Below are 25196 nucleotides of genomic sequence, written 5' to 3'. Positions count from 1 at the left end.
GATCTTTGGGTTCTTCTTTACCTCTCTCACCAAGGCTCTTCTCCCCCGATAGCTCAGTTTGGCCGGACGGCCAGCTCTAGGAAGTGTTCTGGTCGTCCCAAACATCTTCCATTTAAGGATTATGGAGGCCACTGTGTTCTTAGGAACCTTAAGTACAGCAGAAATTTTTTTGTAACTTTGACCAGATCTGTGCCTTGCCACAATTCTGTCTCTGAGCTCTTAAGGCAGTTCCTTTGACCTCATGATTCTCATTTGCTCTGACATGCACTGTGAGCTGTAAGGTCTTATATAGACAGGTGTGTGGCTTTCCTAATCAAGTCCAATCAGTATAATCAAACACAGCTGGACTCAAATGAAGGTGTAGAACCATCTCAAGGATGATCAGAAGAAATGGACAGCACCTGAGTTATATATGAGTGTCACAGCAAAGGGTCTGAATACTTAGGACCATGTGATATTTCAGTTTTTCTTTTTTAATAAATCTGCAAAAATGTCAACAATTCTGTGTTTTTCTGTCAATATGGGGTGCTATCTGTACATTAATGAGGAAAAAAAAATAACTTGAAAATATGATTTTGGCAAACGGCTGCAATAAAACAAAGAGTGAAAAATTTAAGAGAGTCTGAATACTTTCCGTCCCCACTGTACTTATCTATCCTCCAATGGTCCTGTCCCTCACCAGCACCTTTTCCTGTATGACTGTTTTCGGCCAGCTTCATTGGCTGGTGTGGGATGATGTTACGCCTGCATATGTGCAGGGACACACAGGGATCAGGCCGGCTGCAGTAAGCTGAGCTGCACATGCGCAGCTCTGTTTACATGCCGGGGGATGCTGCAAACAGGCAGGTAAGTGAAATTTATTGCAGCAAACAACAGCAAACCTTAGACTGGCCATACACCTATAGATTATCTGCAGATTTTCTATTGTCAGATGGAAAAAGTGGAACAGATTCCTCCATCTACGCTGAACTGTGTGGATGGAAGAATCTCCCACTGGCCCAAGCTTCCATAACCTGCTATTCAGCCCCGCTGGCTCTCACAATACCTGAACATTCTGATTGGGTGCAGGCATTGTTTAGGTTGAGAGCCAGCTGGGCCGACTAGCAAGGTACTTAAGCTTGGCCCAGTGGGAGAGAAATCTGTTGCACTTTTTCCATATAACCATAGAAAATCTGCAGATAATCTATAGGTGTATGTCCAGCTTTAGTTAAGCTGCTGAATTGATGGGAGCAGGGGGAGCTGCTGTGTTGATGCTGGATGGGGAGCAAGGTTAGCTGCTTAGTACATGCTGGGGGGGGGAGCAGGGGAAGTTGCTAAATTGATGCTGTATGGGGAGCAGGGTGATCTGCTGAGTTGATGCTGTATGGGCAGCAGGGTGATCTGCTGAGTTGATGCTGTATGGGGAGCAGGGGGAACTGCTGAGTTGATGCTGTATGGGGAGCAGGGTGATCTGCTGAGTTGATGCTGTATGGGGAGCAGGGGGAACTGCTGAGTAGATGCTGGGTGGGGGAGCAGGGGGAACTACCGAGTAGATCCTGGGTGAAAGATCAGGGGGAGCTGCTGAGTTGATGATGGGTGGGGGAGCAGGGGGAACTACCGAGCAGATGCTGGGTGAAAGATCAGGGGGAGCTGCTGAGTTGATGATGGGTGAGAGATCAGGGGGAGCTGCTGAGTTGATGCTGGGCGGGGGAGCGGGGGGAGCTGCTGGGTTTATGCTGGGCGGGGAGCAGGAGGAGCTGCTGGGTTTATGCTGGGCGGGGGAGCTGCTGGGTTGATGCTGGGTGAGGGATCAGGGTGAGCTGCGGAGTTGATGCTGGGTGGGGGAGCTCTGAGTTGATGTTGGACGTGGGAGCTGCTGAGTTGATGCTGGGCGGGGGAGCTGCTGAGTTGATGCTGGGTGAGGGATCAGGGTGAGCAGCTGAGTTGATGCTGACCGGGGGGAGCAGGGGGAACTGCAGAGTAGATGCTGGGTGGGGGATCAGGTGGAGCTGCTGAGTTGATGCTGGGCGGGGGAGATAATGGGTTGAAGCTGGGTGAGGGATCAGGGTGAGCTGCGGAGATGATGCTGGGTGGGGGAGCTCTGAGTTGATGCTGGGCGCGGGAGCAGGGTGAGCTACTGAGTTGATGCTGGGTGAGGGATCAGGGGGAGCAGCTGAGTTGATGCTGACCGGGGGGAGCAGGGGGAGCTGCTGGGTGAGGGATCAGGGTGAGCTGCGGAGATGATGCTAGGTGGGGGAGCTCTGAGTTGATGTTGGACATGGGAGCTGCTGAGTTGATGCTGGGCGGGGGAGCTGCTGGGTGAGGGATCAGGGTGAGCTGCGGAGATGATGCTGGGTGGGGGAGCTCTGAGTTGATGTTGGACATGGGAGCTGCTGAGTTGATGCTGGGCACGGGAGCAGGGTGAGCTACTGAATTGATGCTGGGTGAGGGATCAGGGGGAGCAGCTGAGTTGATGCTGACCGGGGGGAGCAGGGAGAGCTGCTGAGTTGATGCTGGGAGGGGGAGTTGACCCTAACTGAGCTGCAGAAAATAAAATTTAAAGTATTTGATATTGTACATCTTCAGTATGAATTACGCCACAGTGCCTTCAGCTACAGAGGTCACAGAGGGATTATTTCAAAGCTCATATACAGCGTGTTGAGAATTAAAAGTCCATAGCCTGCCATCATTTTTTTTGTGTCATCAAGTTATAAGAAGCTATAATTTCTAGTTTAAAGCCTGAAACTATACTGAAGTGTAGGACTCATTTCACTGCAGGTGTGCAGTCTCCTGCGTAGATGAGGTAGGGGGCTGCTGCTTGACAGAACTGCATTGTGTGCAATGTTGACTTTGATGTTCAGCATGCAGTGCAATTTAATGAGTGGTATAAATAAATATAAAATACTGTATATAGTGTTGTTTAATATATTGTATATGGAATGGTGCGACAGCCTGATCAACAAAAGCGCCTTACCTCTGAATCTTCTGGGAAGATGTTATCGACTAGCCTCTTGTAGCGCGGACGCAGAGCCCCACAGCAGCCACACACACCTACAAAACAGATAAAGCCAGAACTTTCATTACAAGAGGCCAGATAAGTAGCGCATTCAGTTCCGCATATGCCATTTAAACACCTATAACACTTGAATCCTTCAATATTTTTTTAGACTGATATAAAAAAAATGCTCAGTGTGCTAATACCTCAAGAATCTTTTATTCAAAGCATAGTATTTATTTATGTACATAGGAGCAACCTCGTTTTCTTATTACATGCGCAGGTTTTGCTTCCTGCTATGCAATGCTACACAATAAGTTGTGCTTTACTGCTTCTTCTCAAATCACAAGGCAGATAATCAACTGAAAACAATGCCCTCCATGAGGGGCTTATATTTTATCTCGAAGGTTAAAGCTGAACTCCAGCATTACCTTTTTTACCCCACATTTGTAGGAAGTCCGTTCCTGCGCTAAAATAGATCACTGTCAATTCCCGGCAAATTTGCATCTCCAATATATAACCCTTTGAAGCTGCAGCAGCTATCTTGAGCCCACCTTAATTTTCTAAATGGAAAAAATATATATGATTACAGCGCTCACAATAATGTAAACATCATAAACAAATCAAATGATCAGTGAAAAAAAACGTCCATATATATTGTGTAAATGTGCTCCAATCAATAAAGTGCAGTTGTGTTTCAAACTTGAAGGTGCATCACACACCCCTCCCGTGTCCCCACTCACCAAAAGGAATGGACCCGTAGCTTTTCAGTCCAGGGGTTTTTCAGGCTAGAACGTTGGCCATGAATGGGCAGTTCATAGAAGGGTCCAATGAAGATCTCCCCCAATCGTGATGGTCACAGGTAGATATTTTGGCACCAAAAATGAAAGAAGGGACTAATAGTGAAGTACAATTTGGCAGGATTTTATTGTGCAAGGTACTGACAAACTAGAAAAATCGGCATTGTATGAGGTATTGCAGTGGTGAAAAAACAAGGAAACGCTGCATCCAGCGTGTGTTCCACCGAAAACCGGAAGTGACTTTGTTAGGAGTCAAAAACCGAAAAGACGCAATTTCCGGTTTTAGAGACCAAGCGGCGTCACTTCCGGTTTCGGTGGAACGCACGCTGGATGTGGCGTTTCCTTGTTCTCGAACCACTGCAATACCTCATGCGATACCATTTTTTTATTACCAATAGTTTGTAAGTACCTTGCGCAATAAAATCTTGCCAAATTGTACTTCACTATTAGTCCCTTCTTTCATTTTTGGTGCCAAAATCTACCTGTGACCATCATGATTGTAGGGGAGATCTTCATTGGACCCTTCTATGAATTGCCATTCATGGCCAACGTTCTAGCCTGAATGACCCCTGGACTGAAAAGCTAGGGGTCCATTCCTTTTGGTGAGTGGGGACACAGGAGGGGTGTGTGATGCACCTTGAAGTTTGAAGCACAACTGCACTTTATTGATTGGAGTACATTTGGACAATATATATGGGTGTTTTTTTTACTGATCATTTCATTTGTTTATGATGTTTACATTATTGTGAGTGCTGTAATCATATATATATATTTTTTCATTTTGCCAAGTGTATAGCACTTTGTGTACAGCAGCTGCAATCACTAGGTTTAATAATTTCACTTCTAGCGTGAGTTATAATATATATATATATATATATTTTTTTTTTTTTTACCTTCATTTTCTGTCTGAACCACTTCAGTTGTCACCAATCTTCTCTCCTCCTGATCTTTGTTCTCACTGGTCAGCCCCAATTTCTCTATCATGAATCATTTTCTTCCTCAGAATTATATGAATACATCCCCAGCATCCCTTTAGATTTTAGATGACCATGCTTCCTGGGTGGTGCAGCCTTTGACTGTGCAAACTGCTGATCAGTTGCTTGAATACAAATCAAGGAACTAATCAACAGATTACACAGATAAAGTCTGCACCACCCAGTGGCAAGCTGGGGAGGAGCAAGCACATCTAAATGGATATCAGAGATGTGTTCTTTTACATAAAACTCTTGAAAGAAGATCAAAGGCAGTGTGCTGTAACGCTTACAGCAGACATGACCAAAGTCCGGCCTGCGGGTCATTGCGGCCTGCGTTCCGATTTAATGCGGACCCACTGGTAATCTGGATATGTATATATCTTTTGTGGCCCCCAACGAATTCCCAAGCGCCACGTGGCTCTTGGGGATTCGTTGCGGGGCCACAAAAGATATATACGGTATTTATCGTTCTGGCAGCCTCGAAGGGGACAGGGAGGGGGCCGTCAGATTACATACAGGAGAATATCCTGTATTCTCGGCGGCCTCTGTAATAGGAAGTCCCATCTCCTGGGCTAGCATTGGACGACTGTTCTGTCTATCATGGGAGGCGGGACTTTGTATTAAAAAGGCCGACGAGTAAACAGGAGATTCTTTTGTATGTATCTGTTGGCGCTCGTCCCGCCCCCTCCCTATCCACACCAAGGCTGCAGATGGGCATTGATCAGGCTGTACTGTTGGCAATGGGGAGGATGCATTTATGTCATTTGTTAGGCTGCATTGATGTCAATAGTGAGGCTGCATTTATGGCAATGGTGAGGCTGCATTCATGGCAATGGTGAGGCTGCATTCATGGCAATGGTGAGGCTGCATTCATGGCAATGGTGAGGCTGCATTCATGGCAATGGTGAGGCTGCAGATGGGCACTGATTAGGCTGCATTGATGGGCACTGACCCTTATTTTACTTCACAGTTCTTTATTTAAAATGTAAGTTTTTTCCTGAAACTTCCCTCTTAAAGTGAAGGTGTGTGTTATACGCCGATAAATATGGTATATCCAGATAACACGCCCAAGCTCATCCTTAGACTCTTCACCACACACAGCCACAAAGGCAAGAGAATTCTTGTTGGGCAGTGTATTAGTTAATTCGCATTTAGTTTTAATGGTTCAAAGACTGTCAGGCAAAATGGTCGGTCTTCATGCATGTTCACTTAATCAAATCTGGCCCTCTTTGAAAAAAGTTTGGACACCCCTGGTCTACAGGAACCCGCTGACCATTCCCATCTATGACCAGCAGACAGACTTAGTGGTGATGTCACTGGGTCTCAAAAGAGGGATTTTTCTTTAAGACAAAATTTTTATTTGCATGTTGATCGGGAGGAGGAACTAGGGAAGGTATTATATAAATACATTAACCTTTAGCTTGAATATAGAGCTAAACCTTATGCCCCCCGTGTTCATATATAATTGCAAATTACAGAACTCCTCAAGGAAAAGGAAAGTATTTTGAATATTTATCTCTGCAAAAATACAAAAAAAAAGCCAATTATGACGAAAAGCTAAAATAGAATTCATGCAGCATAGGTTGCAGATAACAGAATTCAGTGGTGTAATTCATTGTCTGTAATTGAGGATGAATAATCTCCGGAGAGGTATTGTATCCCGTGTATTGTGTGATCTGTACAAAGCTCCGCAGAGCTGTCTTCTGCATTACTTGAAGAACAGAGGGTCATAGAGGACAATGCTGAACAGCTATGAGCTAGAGAGAAAACGATAAGAACGACATCGGAAACACTCTTCTCATCCTCGCACCTTGCCCAACGCTCCAGAGACTCTCCGCTTCCCAGTAATAGGTCACAGGGCTCCCGCAGAATCCAGATGTACTGACTAATGGGAATAACTCCGACGTGGGCACTGACGTGTGACTTGTCACCTATCACGCTCCAGGGAACGTGTCTCTCCCCAGCTTCATGTAAACTTAAAATGCGGTTTCAGGAGATGAGTGAAATCAGCCAGTGAACTGCCATTACCAAGAACACTCAGAAAATCCACTCAGCTAGAATTCACTTTTCTACATACTGCGGTGGGGACTGCGGCCTCTTGCCAGTCATTCTGTGCTTTGCAAACTCCTGCTTCTAGGAAGCTGCCGTGGGTGTGAAGAAGAGTCGCTGATAACTGTGTGATCACATCATTAAAGCAGGCATGTCTGGGGTAGGGTTGCCACCTTTGCTTCAAATCAAACCTGAACACTTTAGCGGCGTTTTTTTAATAGAATAAACTATACATATATTTTGCATTAAATAACATTTCTAATCATATGGCGTTAATAACAAGAGTCCCCCTTTATATCAGAGTCCACAGAGTTCCCCTTTTACATCTAAACTCGCAGAGTTCCCTTTCACTGTAAGGAGGGACTCTGCAGATTCTGATGTAAGGGAGAACTCTGAGGACTCTAAGGGATGCTCTGGAAACCCTGATTTAAGGGGGGACACTGAGCACTCTGATATACAGAGAGGACTCTGCTGTAAGCTGCAACACTGCGGCCTCTGGTGTAAAGGGGAAATCTGATGTAAGGGGTGCTCTGAGAACCCTGATTTACCTTATTGTACTCACTCAGAGGCATGAGATAGAAGGGGGGAGACTTCAGTCACAGACAGGGATGGATGGTAAGCTTACTCACCCCTTGGCAGTCAGCACCTCTCATCCAGATGTATCTGAGGCTGCTAGACTTCCAATTTCCGACTCCCACTATTCTTTTCTGAGGCACAGCACTGGGGATTGGAGTGTGGGCAGACACAGAGGGGTAGGAGCGGGAGGAAGAGGTGCAGATCGAGCCCTCTCTCATCTCCCATCAGTGTGGGGGGCAGGGGGCGGGGGAATTGTTAGTGTTGGCTTTGGGCTGTGTGAAAAAGAGTGTAACAGACACTCTCAGCTTAGACAACTGCAGCCAGCAAAACTGCTGGGAAGCCATAGTCCAGTCTGAATAATGTGTCCAGCTTTCAGGCAGTCTGAAACCCGGACGCATGATTCCAGACCTGAACTGTCCGGGTGAATTCCGCACAGGTGGCAACCCTAGTCTGGGGCCCAATATTTAACAAGAGACTCGGATGGGTGAAGTTGGAAATTGCTGCCCTGCAGAATCACAGGGTTGGCATTAGGTGTTCCTGCCATCGTTTTACCCTCACTGTGGCTTGATGTATACAAGCAATACAAGGGGTGAGTAGGCTGCCTTCCCACGTTTGAACCATTTTTTTCTATTTAGGCTACTTTCACACTAGCGGCCGAAAAAGGGTTAAAACCACCCGCTTTGCATCGCTGCCCCATTGTTTTCAATGGGAAGGGGCGCTTTAGGAGCAGTGAATACACCGCTTCTATAACGCTGCAAAGATGCGGCTTGCAGGACTTTTTTGACCGTCCTGCAAGCGCGCTGCTCCAGTGTGAAAGCCCTCGCATTGGAGTGAATTGAGCGGCTCTTTCAGGGCGCTTTGCAGGCTCTATTTTTAGCACTATAGCGCCTGAAAAGCGCCTCAGTGTGAAAGTAACCTAAAGTGCAACTTCATTCTCCCAATCAACATTGATTCCTTTTATTGCTCCTGTTGCTAGCACATAGCTCCCAACTGTCCCTGATTTGGCGAAGTCCCTTCATCTTCCTCATTTGTTCCTCATTTTGGTATGATCTATATAGTTGTATATAAAATGCATTTTTTTTATCTTTCAAAAAAGTGTTTCCCAGTGCTAAACCTTTCATCCAATTTCTAAATTGCTGCATTTGTACATTTCAAAAGCCAATATAAAGGAATAGTAGTGGTAGAAAAAAAAGCACTTGTGGGTTTAACTAATCATTTTTTTTTGTATAATTCTTTAAGGGGGCATGGCAGGGGGGTGTGTCTTGTGCTTATATACTTTTGCTAATAGGTGTCCTTCGTTCCCATCTCAAAAAGTTGGGAGGTGTGCTACAGTAGCATTAGTAAATAGGAAAGTATATCACATTTACTTGTTTTACATTTCTTCATTTCCTGCTTTCTTGTCTAGGCAAATGATGTCATACATCCCAGGAGTCTTCGGGAGGGGAGGAGGAGGGGTTTTCTCAGCTAAGCACACTCTCTTGCCGGCACGCCTGAGCTAAGGGCAGATGGACTCCAGGAAGTAAATGCTACATGAAACATTTTCCCTTACTCAAGATGGCGACAGGTGTTTTTCAAAGTGATTTCTCAGCAATATAAAGCATGGAGACTTGGATGGATAGAGGTGTTTGCTTTGAATATTAAAAATGAATTAAATAAATGCTTTTTATTTGTGGGGCTCGGATGTAGTGAAGATCCGCTTAAAATTTCATAGCTTGGGTTATACCTTTAGAAATTCATTTCAACTAAATTACCACTTGGACAGAATCCATGAACTATGAAACACTAGCAGTGGATGAAGTCCAAGGGCTCCATGTAGTCTGAACACTCATTTTATCCAATATATTATTCAATTTAAAATGCTTCGCCCAACATCCACCTTCACAAATAATAAAAGGTAAGAATTATGGGTGATTCAAGGACAATAAGTTTTATACTCAAATGTAACTCATCCTAAACACCACAGGAAATAATATTTTTAATTGACAAATGAGGGATTACACTAACAGTCTCTTCTATCTCTTGGAGATCATGAGATCTTTGTGCTGAGTTTTCAGGTCTGTTTATGTGCCCAATTATGAGGGACTCCCACTATCCCTACACTGAGCTACTGGCTCTGTACACCTGCTGTGCCCATTATGAGGGGTTCCCACCATCCCTGTGTTGAGCTCCTGGGACTGTACACCTGCTGTGCCCATTATGAGAGGTTCCCACCATCCCTGTGCCAAGTTCCTGGCTCTATACACCTGCTGTGTCCATTATGAGGAGTTCCCACTATCCCTGTGTTGAGTTGCTGGGACTGTACACCTGCTGTGCCCATTATGAGAGGTTCCCACCATCCCTGTGCCAAGTTCCTGGGTCTGTCCCCCCTGTTGTGCCCATTATGTGGGGTTCCCATCATTGCTGTGCTGAGTTTATGGGTCTGTCCCCCCTTCTGTGCCCATTATGAGGGGTTCCCACCATCCCTGCATTGAGTTCCTGGGTCTGCCTATGCCCCCCCCCCTCCTCTGCTGTGCCCATTGTGAGAGGTTCACACCATCCCTGTGCTGAGTTCCCGGGTCTGTACACCTGCTGAGCCCATTATGAGGGGTCCTCACAATCCATGCACTGAGTTCCCAGCTCTTCACACCTGCTGTGTCCATTATGAAAAATGTAACAGGCGGAGCTGGGAACACACAAAAGTGGGCGGGAACACACAAAACTCACAGGTTGACAAGAACACAGTCAAGAATTTTGGCTGGAGATTTTGCCTTTGAAGAATCCAATACAATGTAAAAGCCAGTGGCTGATTCATCTACCAGGCTCCCTTATAACTAAAATGTAACTTTGGACAGACTGGCCCTTTTTATTGGGAAAGCTACAAGAAGCCTAAACTCCTGTACTTGTTCCAGCCTGCTCCTCAGTGAGTGGCTTCCAGTTTCCAACTCCTGCCAGCACTGCAGCAAATCAGGTCTTAGCTTTTTTTAAAATTTTGAGCAAAATGTGTAACCATGCAAGCACCCTCCCCATGTCTCCAGCATCTGAGTACTCCGTTCCTCCACTGCTGGTATAAAGTACACATTTATTTTAGCCTCTTGTGTTCCCAGCAATCCCGTGCACTCTTGTGTTCCCTATTCTATGTTGCTCCTGTGACTGTGGCTCTTGTGCCTTCATGTCCCTTGCACACCGTTGCTTCCAGAGACTCTTGCATTCCTGTGCATTCCTGTGACCCCAGCATTCCAGTCTCCAACATCCTCTGTGACCCCTGGGCACTTCGAAGACCTCAGTGTCTCCTGTGACCACTGGACTCCTTTATCTCCAGAGATTCAATGACCCCCCTGTGTCTCTAGACCTCCAATGTCTCCACTGACACCCATGTCACTAGTTAACTTTGTGTCTCCAGTGACCCCAGCACTCCTCTGTCTTCATAGACTTCTGTGTGACCTTGTGAGATCGAAGCATCCTCTATCACCCAGTGACCCCAGGGCATCCTGTGACTCCAGTGACCCCAAGAGCATCCTGTGCTTTCAGTGACCCCAAGAGCATCTTGTGCCTCCAGAGACCCCAAAGCATTCTGTGTCTCCAGTGACCTCAAGAGCATCCTGTGTCTCCAGTGACCCCAAGAGCATCTTGTGCCTCCAGTGACCCCAAGATCATCCTGTGCCTCCAGTGACCCCAAGATCATCCTGTGCCTCCAGTGACCCCCAAGAGCATCCTGTGTCTCCAGTGACCCCCAAGAGCATCCTCTGCCTCCAGTGACCCCCAAGAGCATCCTGTGCCTCCAGTGACCCCCAAGAGCATCCTGTGCCTCCAGTGACACCAAGAGCCTCCTGTGCCTCCAGAGACCCCAAAGCATTCTGTGTCTCCAGTGACCTCAAGAGCATCCTGTGTCTCCAGTGACCCCAAGAGCATCTTGTGCCTCCAGTGACCCCAAGACCATCCTGTGCCTTCAGTGACCCCAAGAGCATCTTGTGCCTCCAGTGACCCCAAGATCATCCTGTGCCTCCAGTGACCCCAAGATCATCCTGTGCCTCCAGTGACCCCCCAAGAGCATCCTGTGTCTCCAGTGACCCCCAAGAGCATCCTGTGCCTCCAGTGACCCCCAAGAGCATCCTGTGCCTCCAGTGACACCAAGAGCCTCCTGTGCCTCCAGTGACACTAGGAGCATCCTGTGCCTCCAGTGACACCAGGAGCATCCTGTGCCTCCAGCAACACCAAGAGCATCCTGTGCCTCCAGTGACCCCAAAGCATTCTGTGCCTCCAGTGACCCCAAGAGCATCCTGTGTCTCCAGTGACCCCACGAGCATCCTGTGTCTCCAGTGACCCCACGAGCATCCTGTGCCTTCAGTGACCCCAAAGCATTCTGTGCCTCCAGTGACCCCAAGAGCATCCTGTGCCTCCAGTGACCGCAGAGCATTCTGTGCCCCCAGTGACCCCAAAGCATAATGTGCTAACCAATGACCCCAAGAGCATCCTGTGCCTCCAGTGACCACAGAGCATTCCATGCCTCCAGTGACCCCGATAGCATCCTGTGTCTCCAGTGACCACAGAGCATCCTGTGTCTCCAGTGACCACAGAGCATCCTGTGTCACTTTGTGACCCTTGGATATCCAGTATCTTGTGACTCAATTACACCCAGAGCACCTCCGTCACACCTGCATCCCCACTGCCCCCAGGTATGCTCTTCTAATTCCTGGACTGATCCGTTCCCATTCCTGTCTGTGAAACCGATAACAACTAAGAAGAAACATGACATATTTAGACACTGAAAAAAATGGTCAAGCTAAACTTTGTGAGTATTGCTAGTAGGGTACTATAAACAGCTATTTCAGGGACATGATCAGCCCTTGATTGACTTGTTTGACCCTCAGAAGTCTATGTACACCCAGACTAACTAAGCCGAGAGAAAAGTAAGGAAAATGCTTGAACTGCAGCGATATTTCATTGTAGAAGGCTCCACAACTGTTCTTTATTTTCCCTCTGGCTCCAAAGAGACATGCAGGTCAGACGCAGCCTTCATCTATAATAAAAATGAATGTATTTCTAGCTGGTGCAAGACGCAGCAATAAAATACTATAATAATTCATTACTCTCGCTATGTTTCATTGGCCTACAAATCTACTGTAGATGAATAGATCCAGACCAGCAAGCCAAGAGATATTTTTTATGAGTATTTTTCATCATAAATGTTGTGATAATCATGCATAACCTCCTCCTTATTCCAAAAACCCGCTAAAAACAAAGGGAGAACGAAGATTCGCAGTCCAAGGACCACGGCTATGGAACGCGCTACCTACACACATTCGCATGGAAGAAAACCATCAGGCCTTCAGAAAGAAACTCAAGACCTACCTCTTCTGAGAAGCTTGACAACACAGGACGGATCCAGCGCCTTGAGGCGATTCAGTTCGCAACTGCAGCGCTATACAAATCATTCATTCATGCAGCAAGTGGTCATTTTATATCCTTAGTATAATGATAAAATATCAAAATAATATGGGTCACTTAAAGTAGATACAGTATAAACCCAACCACTGCAATCTTAAATAAACTCTTAACATGGCATTTCAATTTTTTTTTTAGAATCTGCAGCTTTCATTAGCAAACGTTCCCTAGAGACCCTGCCACGAAGGTCTTTGTCCAGGCACTTCCTGGTATGGGGTGACAACATTCCCTGTCCCTGCCTCCTCTCCTGTTTTGTCACCCTGGCTTAAAATGGAGACTACGAATGATTGTTTCAGCTCAAATTATATGCAGGCATGGTCCACTGTTGTCACAATTAGGAAAACAACCCTGAAAAATGCCAAGCAGCCATTGCTGGAATGCATGCAGACATGAAGTGGCTGCAAAGAAGCTACGGATGATCAGCAGTACTGAGATGGAAGAAAGCCTTAAAAAGAAAAAAGGTAAAACATATGTGTTTTATTAAAAGTACAAAACCTCTTTTTCAAATTCTTTACTGTTAGGCCCAGCTCCACCAGCACATGCATGCTGCACATTCAATTCAACCCTGTTGAGAGTTTGTGCCATAGAGGTACAAAGTCTCCATAAGACCGAATGAAGATAGCAGTTTACATTCTCAGGGGAGCCTGACCTGATGGTGCAGAACTGGAAAAAGAAGGCTGCAAGACCAGCTTAGACCAATGTCTGTGGAGTGGGGGCAATTAGGCATAAGACTTAGTGGAGAATGGGCTGAATACAAGCCCTTCACTCCACTAAATATAACTGGACTAAAGTGTAGTTACTAGCTGTCACTTTAAGCAAGTTGTCAGCAGGCATCAGTAAGCTTCAATCTGTGTGTGCGTGTTCAAGGTGAAAAGTGACAGTATAGACCACCCTTTAGGACATATGTACTTACAAAGCCATGCTTTCACTTGGGCTTCAATGTCCACCAGTGTCGGAGCCAATACAAGGGAATGACCTCATGGAACCCTTGACCTAACAATGTTTGAGCCTAGTGATAGGCCACTCAGGCCCAAGCATCATCACATAGGGGAGGTCACTTTCTTCCCAAGCCCAGAACCCTTGCCCCATTAGCAAGGACTTTGGCAGTGCAGGGAGGTAGGAAGGTAGGTTGGCTTGGTCAATAGCCTCAGGAACTGTATTACGTACCAACTGACAGATAGCGCTTCCATTAAGATCTGTGTTTTCCACTTCCAGACAATATCCAAAGCTTCTCAAAGCTGGCTGAAAGGAATGCTGTGTCAATGCTTGGCGCAACTCTTCAGACTTGCTTTCATAAGCAGAACAAAGCCAAAATCCTTTTACTGCTTACCAGCAGAAAACCTGTGTAAACTGGGCCTATAAAATGAAGTTATGCTGCATTTTAATATGGGATTATATGACAGCCAGAGTGACAGCTGGAAAATACGGCTACTTGTATCTTATCATTTATGCAGATTTTTTGTATTTTTCTGTAAATGCAAAACAAAACCTAAACTTATTACCGCTTCATTAGGTAGAATGTTTAAGCTCACTTCATAGACTCCCATGTGACCTTGTGAGATCAAAGCATCCTCTATAACCCAGTGATCCCAGAGAATCCTGTGTCTAAAGTGACCCCAAGAGCATCCTGTGCCTCCAGTGACCCCAAGAGCATCCTGTGTCTCCAGTGACCCCAAGAGCATCCTGTGTCTCCAGTGACCCCAAGAGCATCCTGTGTCTCCAATAACCCCAAGAGCATCCTGTGTCTCCAATGACCCCAAGAGCATCCTGTGTCTCCAGAGACCCCAAGAGCATCCTGTGTCTCCAGTGACCCCAAGAGCATCCTGTGTCTCCAATGACCCCAAGAGCATCCTGTGTCTCCAATGACCCCAAGAGCATCCTGTGACTCCAGTGACCCCAAGAGCATCCTGTGTCTCCAATGACCCCAAGAGCATCCTGTGTCTCCAATGACCCCAAGAGCATCCTGTGTCTCCAGTGACTCCAAGAGCATCCTGTGTCTCCAGTGACCGCAGAGCATCCTTTGTCTCCAGTGACCGCAGAGCATCCTGTGTCTCCAGTGACCGCAGAGCATCCTGTGTCTCCAGTGACCGCAGAGCATCCTGTGTCTCCAGTGACCGCAGAGCATCCTGTGTCTCCAGTGACCGCAGAGCATCCTGTGTCTCCAGTGACCGCAGAGCATCCTGTGTCTCCAGTGACCGCAGAGCATCCTGTGTCTCCAGTGACCCCAGAGCATCCTGTGCCTATACCCTTGGATAGCCAGGACCTTGCGACTCCATTGCACCCTGAGCAGCTCTGTCACACCTGCATCCCAACGCTGCCCCCAGGTATGCTCTTCTAATTCCTGAACTGACCCGTTCCCATTCCTGTCCTTGACACAGATAATATCTGGGCAGAAACATGACCTATTTGGATACTTTGCACTCTGAAAAAACTGTCTTCTTAGAGGATGCTTTGATCTCAGATAGCGACACAGGAATCTATCACCCAGTGACCCCAGAGCATCCTGTGTCACTCGGGATTATTTGACAGCAAGGGTGACAGCTGGAAAATACTGCTACTCGTATCATATCACGTATACAACCCCTAGACTGTTTATTGAGCCAAAGGAGTGAATGTTCCTGTTTGCCTGGCTGCTGCTACACAGAGGAAAAAGAACCTGGGACACAAATTCAGCAGCTCCTGTGGGGGTAGAACTACACACACCTTAGAGAAAAATGTTCTTGTAACTTTCTTTACAGCAGCTGTGTCTACAATATGTTAGACTTTGCATGTAATCTACAGAGCAGTAAATGTCTTTCTTGTTATTCATTCATCCACCATTCCCACCATACTAGAGTGGAAGCAAAGATTTTGCTCGCTGATGTGAATTGAAAACTTAAGAGCCCGCCTATACAATATCCAAGACCTCTTCCACAAACTTTGGGGCCCTTGGATTCACTACATGAGCACTGAGGAGCACCCCACTCTCTCTTCCCTGTAGATATACAGTACCCTTGTCTATGGGGAGTTTCTGTAACTAAACCTTCATGAACAAGTTAAGTCCCTTACTCATATAATAATGGAAACTTTCTCTTTACTTGGAAGCCCAACAAAAGAGGCTGGTGTCCTACCATTTCACTGAAGGGTTTAGGCCACCTCAACACCAAAGCAGATGAGTGTCATCACACTGCTTCCTTCTCCCCAGAGGGTAGAAATCCCTTACCCCACGTCAACCCCTTGCAATCCCTCCTTTCTATAATTGTCCTCTCCCACTTTTTCTTGCTTCAGCTCCTTTCTTTCATTCATCCTTTCTTCCACCTACTGCTATAGACTCCTATGGGTGTGGAGAGACATGAAAAAAACACTTTGTGGTGGAAGTCTGTCAATCAAATCTTAGAGAAAGATGTCCTCTTGACTGGTATCCTGACATCCATGACATCAAAAATGGGCCTTGCAATGTCATACCGGCCAAGGCCAGGATTTAGGAAGCCCAAAAAAATCTAAAATAAATCATTTTCCAATTCTGTAAGGGACAGGGAGGAGACAAAGGAAAGGACCATCCTGAAATGAGTAAAGTTCCGCTTTAAAGAGTATGTATAGCCAAAAGTTTTCTTTCTAGATTTGGACAGGCTAGATAGGTTTTACATGTAAGTTTCTATTTTACAGTCTGTATCTCTTTGTGGATATTGCTTCAACTTCTATTCCCCAGACGAAACAGGAAGCGAGAGAAAACCTCTAAAAAATGATTGGAATTCCCCTCTTGGACAGAAGTCAGTGAAAAAGGTGCTTTCACTGGAAGATTTGCTCTCACTGCATGTTCCAGAAAGACAGTAACATTTTGGATTTCCCATCGATTTCTGTCTGTTGGTAATATTCACCAGTACAAATAGGATAAATGTCCTCAGGAAATCCTCTGCACAAGACAGCAAAAGAAGCAAGAAAAAAAAAGGAAGAAGAAGAAGAAGGTTGCTAAGGCTCTGCTCCAGTGGTCTCCAAACTGTGGCTGTGGGCCGAATGTGGCCCTTTGCTTGCCTGTATGCGGCCCTTGGGGCAATGTTACTGACACCGATACGAGACACTATTCCTTCCACTGACACCAATGGTAGGGCATTTTTCCTTCTACTGACACTGACCATGGGGCACTGATCCTCCCACCGACACCAATGATGGGGCACTAAGCCTCCCACTGACACCAATGATGGGGCACTATTCCTCCCACTGATACCAATGATCAGGCACCATTCCTCCCACTGACACCAATGATGCGCCGCCATTCGTCCCACTGATACCAATGATGGGGCACCATTCCTCCCACTGATACCAATGATGGGGCGCCATTCCTCCCACTGATACCAATGATGAGGTGCTATTCCTCCCACTGACACCAATGATGGGACACTATTCCTCCCACTGTCACCAATAATGAGGCACCATTCTTCCCACTGATACCAATGATGAGGCACTATTCTTCCCACTGATACCAATGATGAGGCACCATTTCTCCCACTGACACCAATGATGGGGCACCATTCTCCCCATTGATAGGGTGCCTTTCCTCCCACTGACACTAATGATGGGGGACTAATTCTCCCACTGGCACCAATGATGGTGCACTGATCCTTCCACTAATATGAATGATGGGGCACTATTCCTCCTTCTACTGACCAGGTGCTATATCATTTTTTTACTCCCACTGACCACCAAGCCTGAGACATTGTCTACACCCACTGACACTGAGAAATATTCTACTCCAACTGGCCACATTCCGGCCCTCCTAAAGTCTGGTGGACAGTAAACTGGCCCTTTGTTTAGAAAATTTGGAGACCCCTGCTCTACTGTTCAAAACAAATAAAATATTGCCTATACATACACTTTATACCCCAGCCCCCGCACACAGGGCTGTCTAGCTCCTGGGTGTTTTAGCGTTCCAGAGGAAGAGGTGTGGCATCCATCCCCGCTGGCAAAGTCTATGGCAGGATGCAGCTGGACAGACCTGAACACTCTTGCCAAGGGGTACCAGAGTTTAGAGCCCTTTGAATTCAGGGATGAAGTTCAGTGTTGCGGACCTTCATCCCTGGATGTGCAGGGCCTTGTCCAGCCACAGCCTGCCAATCGACTCTGACAAGAGGCGCTGCACTTGTGTAAACAAGTCAGCAAGGGCATATTCCTTATTTCCATGCCTGACTGGTTAAAATGACAGGATCTCATGAATAACACAGTTGATGGCAGACGAATGACTTTCCATTCTTTAAGTCATTTCGAGCCTCGGGTTCATTAGGATCAGTTGTGGTCCAGAGAGCTCTTTATCACCGCAGACACTGACCTCAATCCGGGAGAATATGTTTAGAAGCATTCTTATAATATAATGAGGAAGTAAACGTCATTCACTTTATCCTCTCCTGATATAAGCTGCCCCCCCCCCCCCCGCCTCCTATTGCTTCTTCCAGTAAAACCGCAATAACTTTATTGTTTAATCTGCTTTTCTGACCAATTTTATACCTTAACCACTTAAGTACCAGAAGATTTACCCCCTTAATGACAGGTCATTTTTTTGCGATTCGGCACTGCGTTGCTTTAACTGACAATTGCGCGGTCCTGCGACGCTGTACCCAAAAAAACTTGACGTCCTTTTTTCCCACAAATAGAGCTTTATTTTGGTGGTATTTGATCACCTCTGCGTTTTTTATTTTTTGCGCTATAAACAAAAAAAGAGCGACAATTTGGAAAAAAAAACCACCCAATATTTTTTACTTTTTGCTATAATAAATACCCCCACCCCCAAAAAAAGTTAAAAAAAATAATTTCTTCAACAGTTTAGGCCAAAATGTATTATACTACATATTTTTGGTAAAAAAAAAAAAAAAAATTGCAATAAGCGTATATTAATTGGTTTGTGCAAAAGTTATAGCGTCTACAAAATAGGGGAAGGATTTATGGCATTTTTATTATTATTTTACTAGTAATGGCGTCGATCAGCGATTTTTAGCAGGACTGCAACATTGCGGCGGACAGATCGGACACCTAACTGGCATTTTTAAAACTTTTTTGGGAACCAGTGACATTATTACAGTAATCAGTGCTAAAAATATGCACTGTTATTATACTAATGGAAGGGAAGAGGTTAACATCAGGGGCGATTAAAGGGTTAAATGTGTTCCCTGTTTGTGATTACTAACTGTATGGGGGACTGTGTGACTGGGGAAACACACAGATCCGTCTTCCTCCTGCTTAGCAGAAAGACAAGATCTGTAATTGATCTCCCCTGTCAGAACGGGGATTTGCCTTGTCTATAGAGGCAGATCCCCATTCTGTTACTGCGGGGGAAAAGATCGCCGGTGGCCGGCGGACATCGAGTCCACCCCACCCGCTGATTGGCTCCCCCGCTGGCCAGTGGGCGTGTGCGCGCCCACAAATCGCAGTGTACGAGCCAATGTACAAATGATGGCGATTCGTAGGAACCAGCCACTTTGCCGCAGTACAACTGCGGTGGGTGGTCCTTAAGCAGTTAAACTGGCCTATCAAAAACTAAATTTGTTAGATTTTTTTTTTTATTATTAATTTAAAGCCTTCCCTTCAGTCTTGCACAATTGTACCGGCTTCTCTCCCGGTGTACAATGTCTTACTCTGATTGCACTGCACACTGTGAGCTTCTCACAATGTGCGTTAGAAGCCGCAGTAAAAGTACAGCAAAATCTAGCTCTTTTCTCCCCAGCCTGCCCCCTCCATTCAGTTCTTTCATTCATAGAGGCTCAGCCTCGCATTGAGGCATTACCTAGGGTGGTCTGCATGCACATTCATCCTGCCCAGGAACGCCCACCCCTCCAAACTGACATCCGCCCATCAAGGCATTCTGATATTTGGATAACTCCTCCTTAGAGCCAGCCCACTCCTTGCGTCAGGGTTGAGGGCACCTGCGAGGAGTACTGGGGGCGGGGTGCTGTGATGTTTTCAGGACGCTATGTACGGCATCTTGCCAGCTCCTCCCACCAACTATTATTATTATACAGGATTTATATAGCGCCAACAGTTTACGCAGCGCTTTACAATATAAAAAAATTCTGCCTGCATTGCATTGAGAAGCACAGAGACACAGTGATGACATCACTGCAACTAAAATAAAGAAATAAATAAATTAAATAATGTATGTAATGAAAATGGAAAGGGTTTAAAATATGTAATTATCATGTTGAAGAGGGGAAAGAAGAAACAAGGGAGGGCATATTATAAGCAGAACCTCAGATTGAAGTTTAGTGATATATATATTTTTTTTTTAAGTCAGCACCATGGATAGTAAATACATGAATGACGAGTGCCCTATCTACTGGTGGTTGCTCTTTTGAAATCTTCTGTCCTCTGCCCCCTGGATACCCCTGCACTATATCCAGCATTCTACGAAAGGAGGATCAGCGCATGAAAGATCCACCTCCTCCATTCATAGAGTGCTTTTCATTGAGGAAAGTGAGTGTAAGGCTTCTATGAATGAAACAGTGCAAAGTGAGCAAGCACAGTCAGCACTTTTGAGGAATACCTGTCACAGGTGAAAAAAGAGCAAGCAACCAGCACACAAGACACTCATCATTTATGTAATACCATCCCTGGTGCTGTTTAACCAGCTTGCAAACCACATCACTTAGATATAAGGCGGCCCTACCACACCAGATCACGTACTAGGTATGTGATCCAGCACTTCCTGGTAAGGGGCGCGCACGCCCGCGCGACACCAGCAACCCGGCTGTGCTGTGATTAAACACAGCAGATGCCAATCAGCTTGCGCCGGCCAATAGATCACCGCCAGCACCGGGCACAGAAAAGGGCTGTGCCTATGTAAACAAGGCAGCGCTCTGTACTGTCAACGGGGAAGTAATGCAGGCAATAAAATGTATTACTTCCCTTAGTAAAAGCACCACACACGGCACACATATTTGGCTAGGCACACATTTAACACTTTGATCACCCTAGATATGTTTAACCTCTTCCCAGCCAGTGTCATTAGTACAGTATAAACAGAAAAGTCAGTGCTACTACCCACACAACACATAGATGGCAGAGCTCCCGGGTGCTCGATCCACAGTCGCTGGCTGAGTAAAGTAATGTAGAAAAAAGGATCCGCATTCCGGTTGTTGCTCTTTAAAAAAATGTTTGTTTTTATTGACAAGCCACAGTGAACAAACGCAGATGAAAACAGTTTAAGTGTTTCAGCCTATAAGGTCTTAGTCATGGTTATGACTAAGGCGTTATATAGGCTGAAACACGTCAACTGTTTTCATCTGCGTTTGTTCACTGTGGCTTGTCAATAAAAACAAACATTTTTTTTAAAGAGCAACAACCGGAGTGCGTTTTTTTTTTCTACGTCATTAGTACAGTGACAGCGCAAATTCTTAGCACTGATTCCTGTATTAGTGTCACTGGTTCCCGCAAAGTGTCAGTTACTGTCCGAGTTCCCACCGCAATATCGCAGTCCCGATATAAGTCGCTGATCGCCGCCAATACTAGTATTAAAAAAAAAGTGTACATCCCATAGTTTGTAGACACTTTTACCAAAAACATGTAGCAGAATACATATTATTATTATTATACAGGATTTATATAGCGCCGACAGTTTACGCAGCGCTTTACAACATCAGGGCAGACAGTACAAGTACAATACAATTCAATACTGGAGGGATCAGAGAGCCCTGCTCGTTAGAGCTTACAATCTAGGAGACATTGGCTTAAATTTATGAAGAAATCAGATTTTTTTACTTTTTTTTATTTGATATGTTTTATAGCAGAAAATAAAAAATATTGTTTTGTTTTTTTTCAAAATTGTCTGTCTTTTTTGTTTCTAGCGGGAAAAAAAATCAAAACGCAGTGCTAATCAAATACCACCAAAAGAAATTTGTGGGGAAAAAGGACATAAAGTTCATGTATGTGCAGTGTTGCATGACTGCGCAATTGTCGCAAAAAATGGCCTGGTCATGAACGGTGCTAAATTTTCTGGAGGCCAAGTGGTTAATATAAAAAATAAATATATATCACTAAACTTTAGCTTCAATAATATAGGAAATGAAAACAGGAAAATTGAATACTCCAAACTCCAAGGTGAGCAGTAAAAAGCAGAGGAACTACAGTGGGGAGATCTCACGGCTGTCAATACTTTTGGGTGGACTGGCCCTATGTAATCTACAGTCACAGCGTACACCCTCATTTAGGAAAATCATGATTGTAATAACAATACAAACAATAGTTATTTGACAATCCAATATAAGATGTCTGCTGGCTATCACTTTCCACAACCTCCTGGATTCCCAGCATGCTTTGCAGCTTCTCCTCGTTTTCTAAGGACTACATGTCCCATGGTACTACCTTGCTGCCTGCAAGCAGTGATTTCTGTACTAACTCTGCCTCCTCTCAGCACCTCTGTAGTTCAGAAGGCAGGATCTGTGGAATTTGTGACACAGCAGTGCCTACTCACAGGGCATAGTTGACTACATGTCACAAAATTGAAGGAGGTGAATGTGTGGGGGGTCTTCACAAAGTAAAACTGACAAACTTCAGGACCATTTAGATTAATAGGAGTAGGCTAGAAATAACTGAAATATGATGTGGAAACGAAAAAAATGATTTTAGATCATAACCATAGATGCGCTTTAAGGTAATCCTAAAAATGTACAGGTAGTAGTCGTTATCTGCATCGTTATCTGGCTCAGGGAAAAACTAGGCAGTCACAACAGTTATAATTTGTGTGAAAAGAAAAAAGGCGGCCCTTCAGCCCTTTTGGAACTGTGAGTACTTGGGGCTGTCACAAAAGATCCTATTTAGACATCTTTCACACTACTGCGACTTCAGATGCGACTTAATGGAAATCCCATTGTTTTCAATGGTGCCCATTCACATCAATGCAACTCAGCACGGAGCGATTTTGAAAAAGGTTCCTGTACTACTTTGGTGTGATTTTGGCCCCATAAAAAAAAAAAAAAAAAAAATATAAACCACATCCAAGTTGCACTAGATAATCGCACTGAAAATCGGAGCAGTGTGAACCTAGCCTAAAAAAAAAACTTTGCTTCTTTTTCCTTTTGCCTACAAGGTGCTCATGCACAGGGTAGTGATTAGTCTCTCTCTGCTCCTTAAGGACCGAGCCTCTTTCTGAGATTTGTTGTTTACAAGTTAAAAACATTTTTTTTTGCTAGAAAATTATGTAGAACCCCCAAACATTATATATATTTTTTTATAACACCCTAGAGAATTAAATGGCGGTCGTTGAAATACTTTCTGTCACATCATATTTGCGCAGCGGTCTTACAAGCACACTTTACTTGGAAAAAATACACTTTTTTGAATTAAAAAAATAAGACAACAGTAAAGTTAGCCCAATTTTTTTTTTTTTTTAATATTATGAAAGATAATGTTACACCGAGTAAATTGATACCCAACATGTCACGCTTCAAAATTGCGCAAGCTCGTGGAATGGTGACAAACTTTTACCCTTAAAAATCTCCATTTAAAAAATTCTACTGGTTGCATATTTTGAGTTACAGAGGAGGTCTAGGGCTAGAATTATTGCTCTCGCTCTACAGATCGCGGCGATACCTCACATGTGTGGTCTGACCACCGTTTTCATATGTGGACGCGACTTGTGTATGTGTTTGCTTCTGCACATGAGCTCATCGGGACAGGGCGCGTTTAATTTTTTTTTTTTTTCTTATTTATATTACCTTTTATTTTTACACAGTTTAAAAAAAAAAATTGTGTCACTTTTATTCCTATTAGAAGGAATGTAAACATCCCTTGTAATAGAAAAAAAAGCATGACAGGACCTCTTAAATATGAGATCTGGGGTCAAAAAGACCTCACATCTCATATTTACACTAAAATGCAATAAAAAAAAAAAATAAAAAAATTTGTCATTTAAAAAAATAATTAAAAAAAAAAACGGCCCTTTAAGAGCTATGGGCAGAAGTGACGTTTGGACGTCGCTTCCGCCCTGCATTGTTATGGAGATGGGTGGGGGCCATCTTCCCCTTACTCATCTCCATGCCCAGCAAGGGTGACCGCCTCCGGTAAGCGGCAGGGGGCGCCATCGATAAAAGTCATCTTGCGGCAAATCCGCCGCAGAGACCACTTTTATCTGAAACTGGACCGCTCACTGAAGAAGAGGATACCGGGGTTATGCAATAACAACGATATTCCTCTTCAAAGTACTGACGTATAACGACGGTGGGTGGTCCGGAAGTGGTTTTAAAGAGGAACTGTGGTCTGCTCACATAATTTGTAATAAAAACATCTTTGCCATTCTGAAGCTTCCCTCCAACCACTTTGCATATTATTTTATATATACTGTAAATCTGTACTTGCCAAATATGCTGCAGAAATCTCCCTCCACTGAGTCTAGCTACATCCATGTTAACTGTGGGCAGCTGAAGCTGTTGTCTGTTCACTTCCTGGATTTACACACCCCTCCAGCTCTGCAGCTCTCATTGGCTCTCCTATGACTTATACGCCCCTCCCTTCCTGGAAAACTCTCACGAGAGTGAGGGAGAGAGCTGTACATGATGTCATAAGCCTAGGCTAATGACTAGACAAGAAACAGGAACTGGGCTGTATAAGGTATTTACTGGCAGAAAAATGTTTTACTATCCAAAGTTAAAACAACAAGGGCAGAAGATTTAATAGATGGAAAGATGAAAAAATGACTGAAGGTCTACTTTAACAATAGGTAGCAGGTGCAGGCAGATTTTTTATGTCGGATCTGTGTGTAGGTCTATGAAGTGATCATGGTCAAAGGAAGATGATCTGTTCAGGTTCCAAAACCTCCATTGTGAGCTCAGGTGTTAGCCAAGGCAAATGTACAGTTGGTATGAATGTGGACATCTATATACACATTAATCTGCGCACTTCAGCCTGGGAGTGTGAATAATTATTTACATACATATTTGTGTGTGCATGCGTGCAATAATTAGTAGAAATTAAGCAGAGTGATTTATGTTGTGGTGCTTTAAGACCCTCCTCAACAGGATGCAGTTCTACTTTGAATTGACATGGAGAAGACTTGGGATTCAGGACCTTGGACAAGTCCTTCTGAGGTTTGCGTGTCTCAGTACAGATCACTATGATTCTACTGTAAGGCTGAAATTGTGAGATAAAAAAAACTAATAAAAAAAAAAACTAATTTATGCAAATCTGACCTCCAGCCTTCACTTCCGTTTTGCGCAGTTGTAGAGGCTCCTCTCCTGGATTGAAATTGCTTACTCTGATTTCACTGCACACAATGTACAATAGAAGTTGCAGCAAGTCCACCTCATTTCCTGGCTGGAGGACCTAACCTATTCCTCCCCGGCCCGACTATCCCTGGCCTGGTTTCATTCACTGGATTTCAGTTCATTCAATCATGGCGGCTTAGCATCACATGTGGGCCAGTCTGGTGTGGAGGAACTTAAATCT

The 25196-nt window shown here is 44.9% G+C and overlaps 1 protein-coding gene across 3 annotated transcripts in view; it reads right to left on the bottom strand.

Moving 5' to 3' along the window:
* The window catches only part of EFR3B (EFR3 homolog B), a 361102-nt gene that overhangs the window by 169118 nt on the left and 166788 nt on the right, over positions 1 to 25196 (bottom strand). For all 3 annotated transcript variants that reach the window (XM_073624871.1, XM_073624872.1, XM_073624870.1), the window contains one exon: positions 2954 to 3030. In XM_073624871.1, coding sequence (XP_073480972.1) covers positions 2954 to 3030 — 77 coding nt within the window. The remainder of the gene's footprint in view (positions 1 to 2953; positions 3031 to 25196) is intronic.

The sequence above is a fragment of the Aquarana catesbeiana genome, linkage group LG04 (assembly GCF_042186555.1).
Source record: "Aquarana catesbeiana isolate 2022-GZ linkage group LG04, ASM4218655v1, whole genome shotgun sequence".
In the NCBI taxonomy this organism is placed as follows: Eukaryota; Metazoa; Chordata; class Amphibia; order Anura; family Ranidae; genus Aquarana; species Aquarana catesbeiana.
This window is presented reverse-complemented; position numbering and strand designations above follow the sequence as displayed.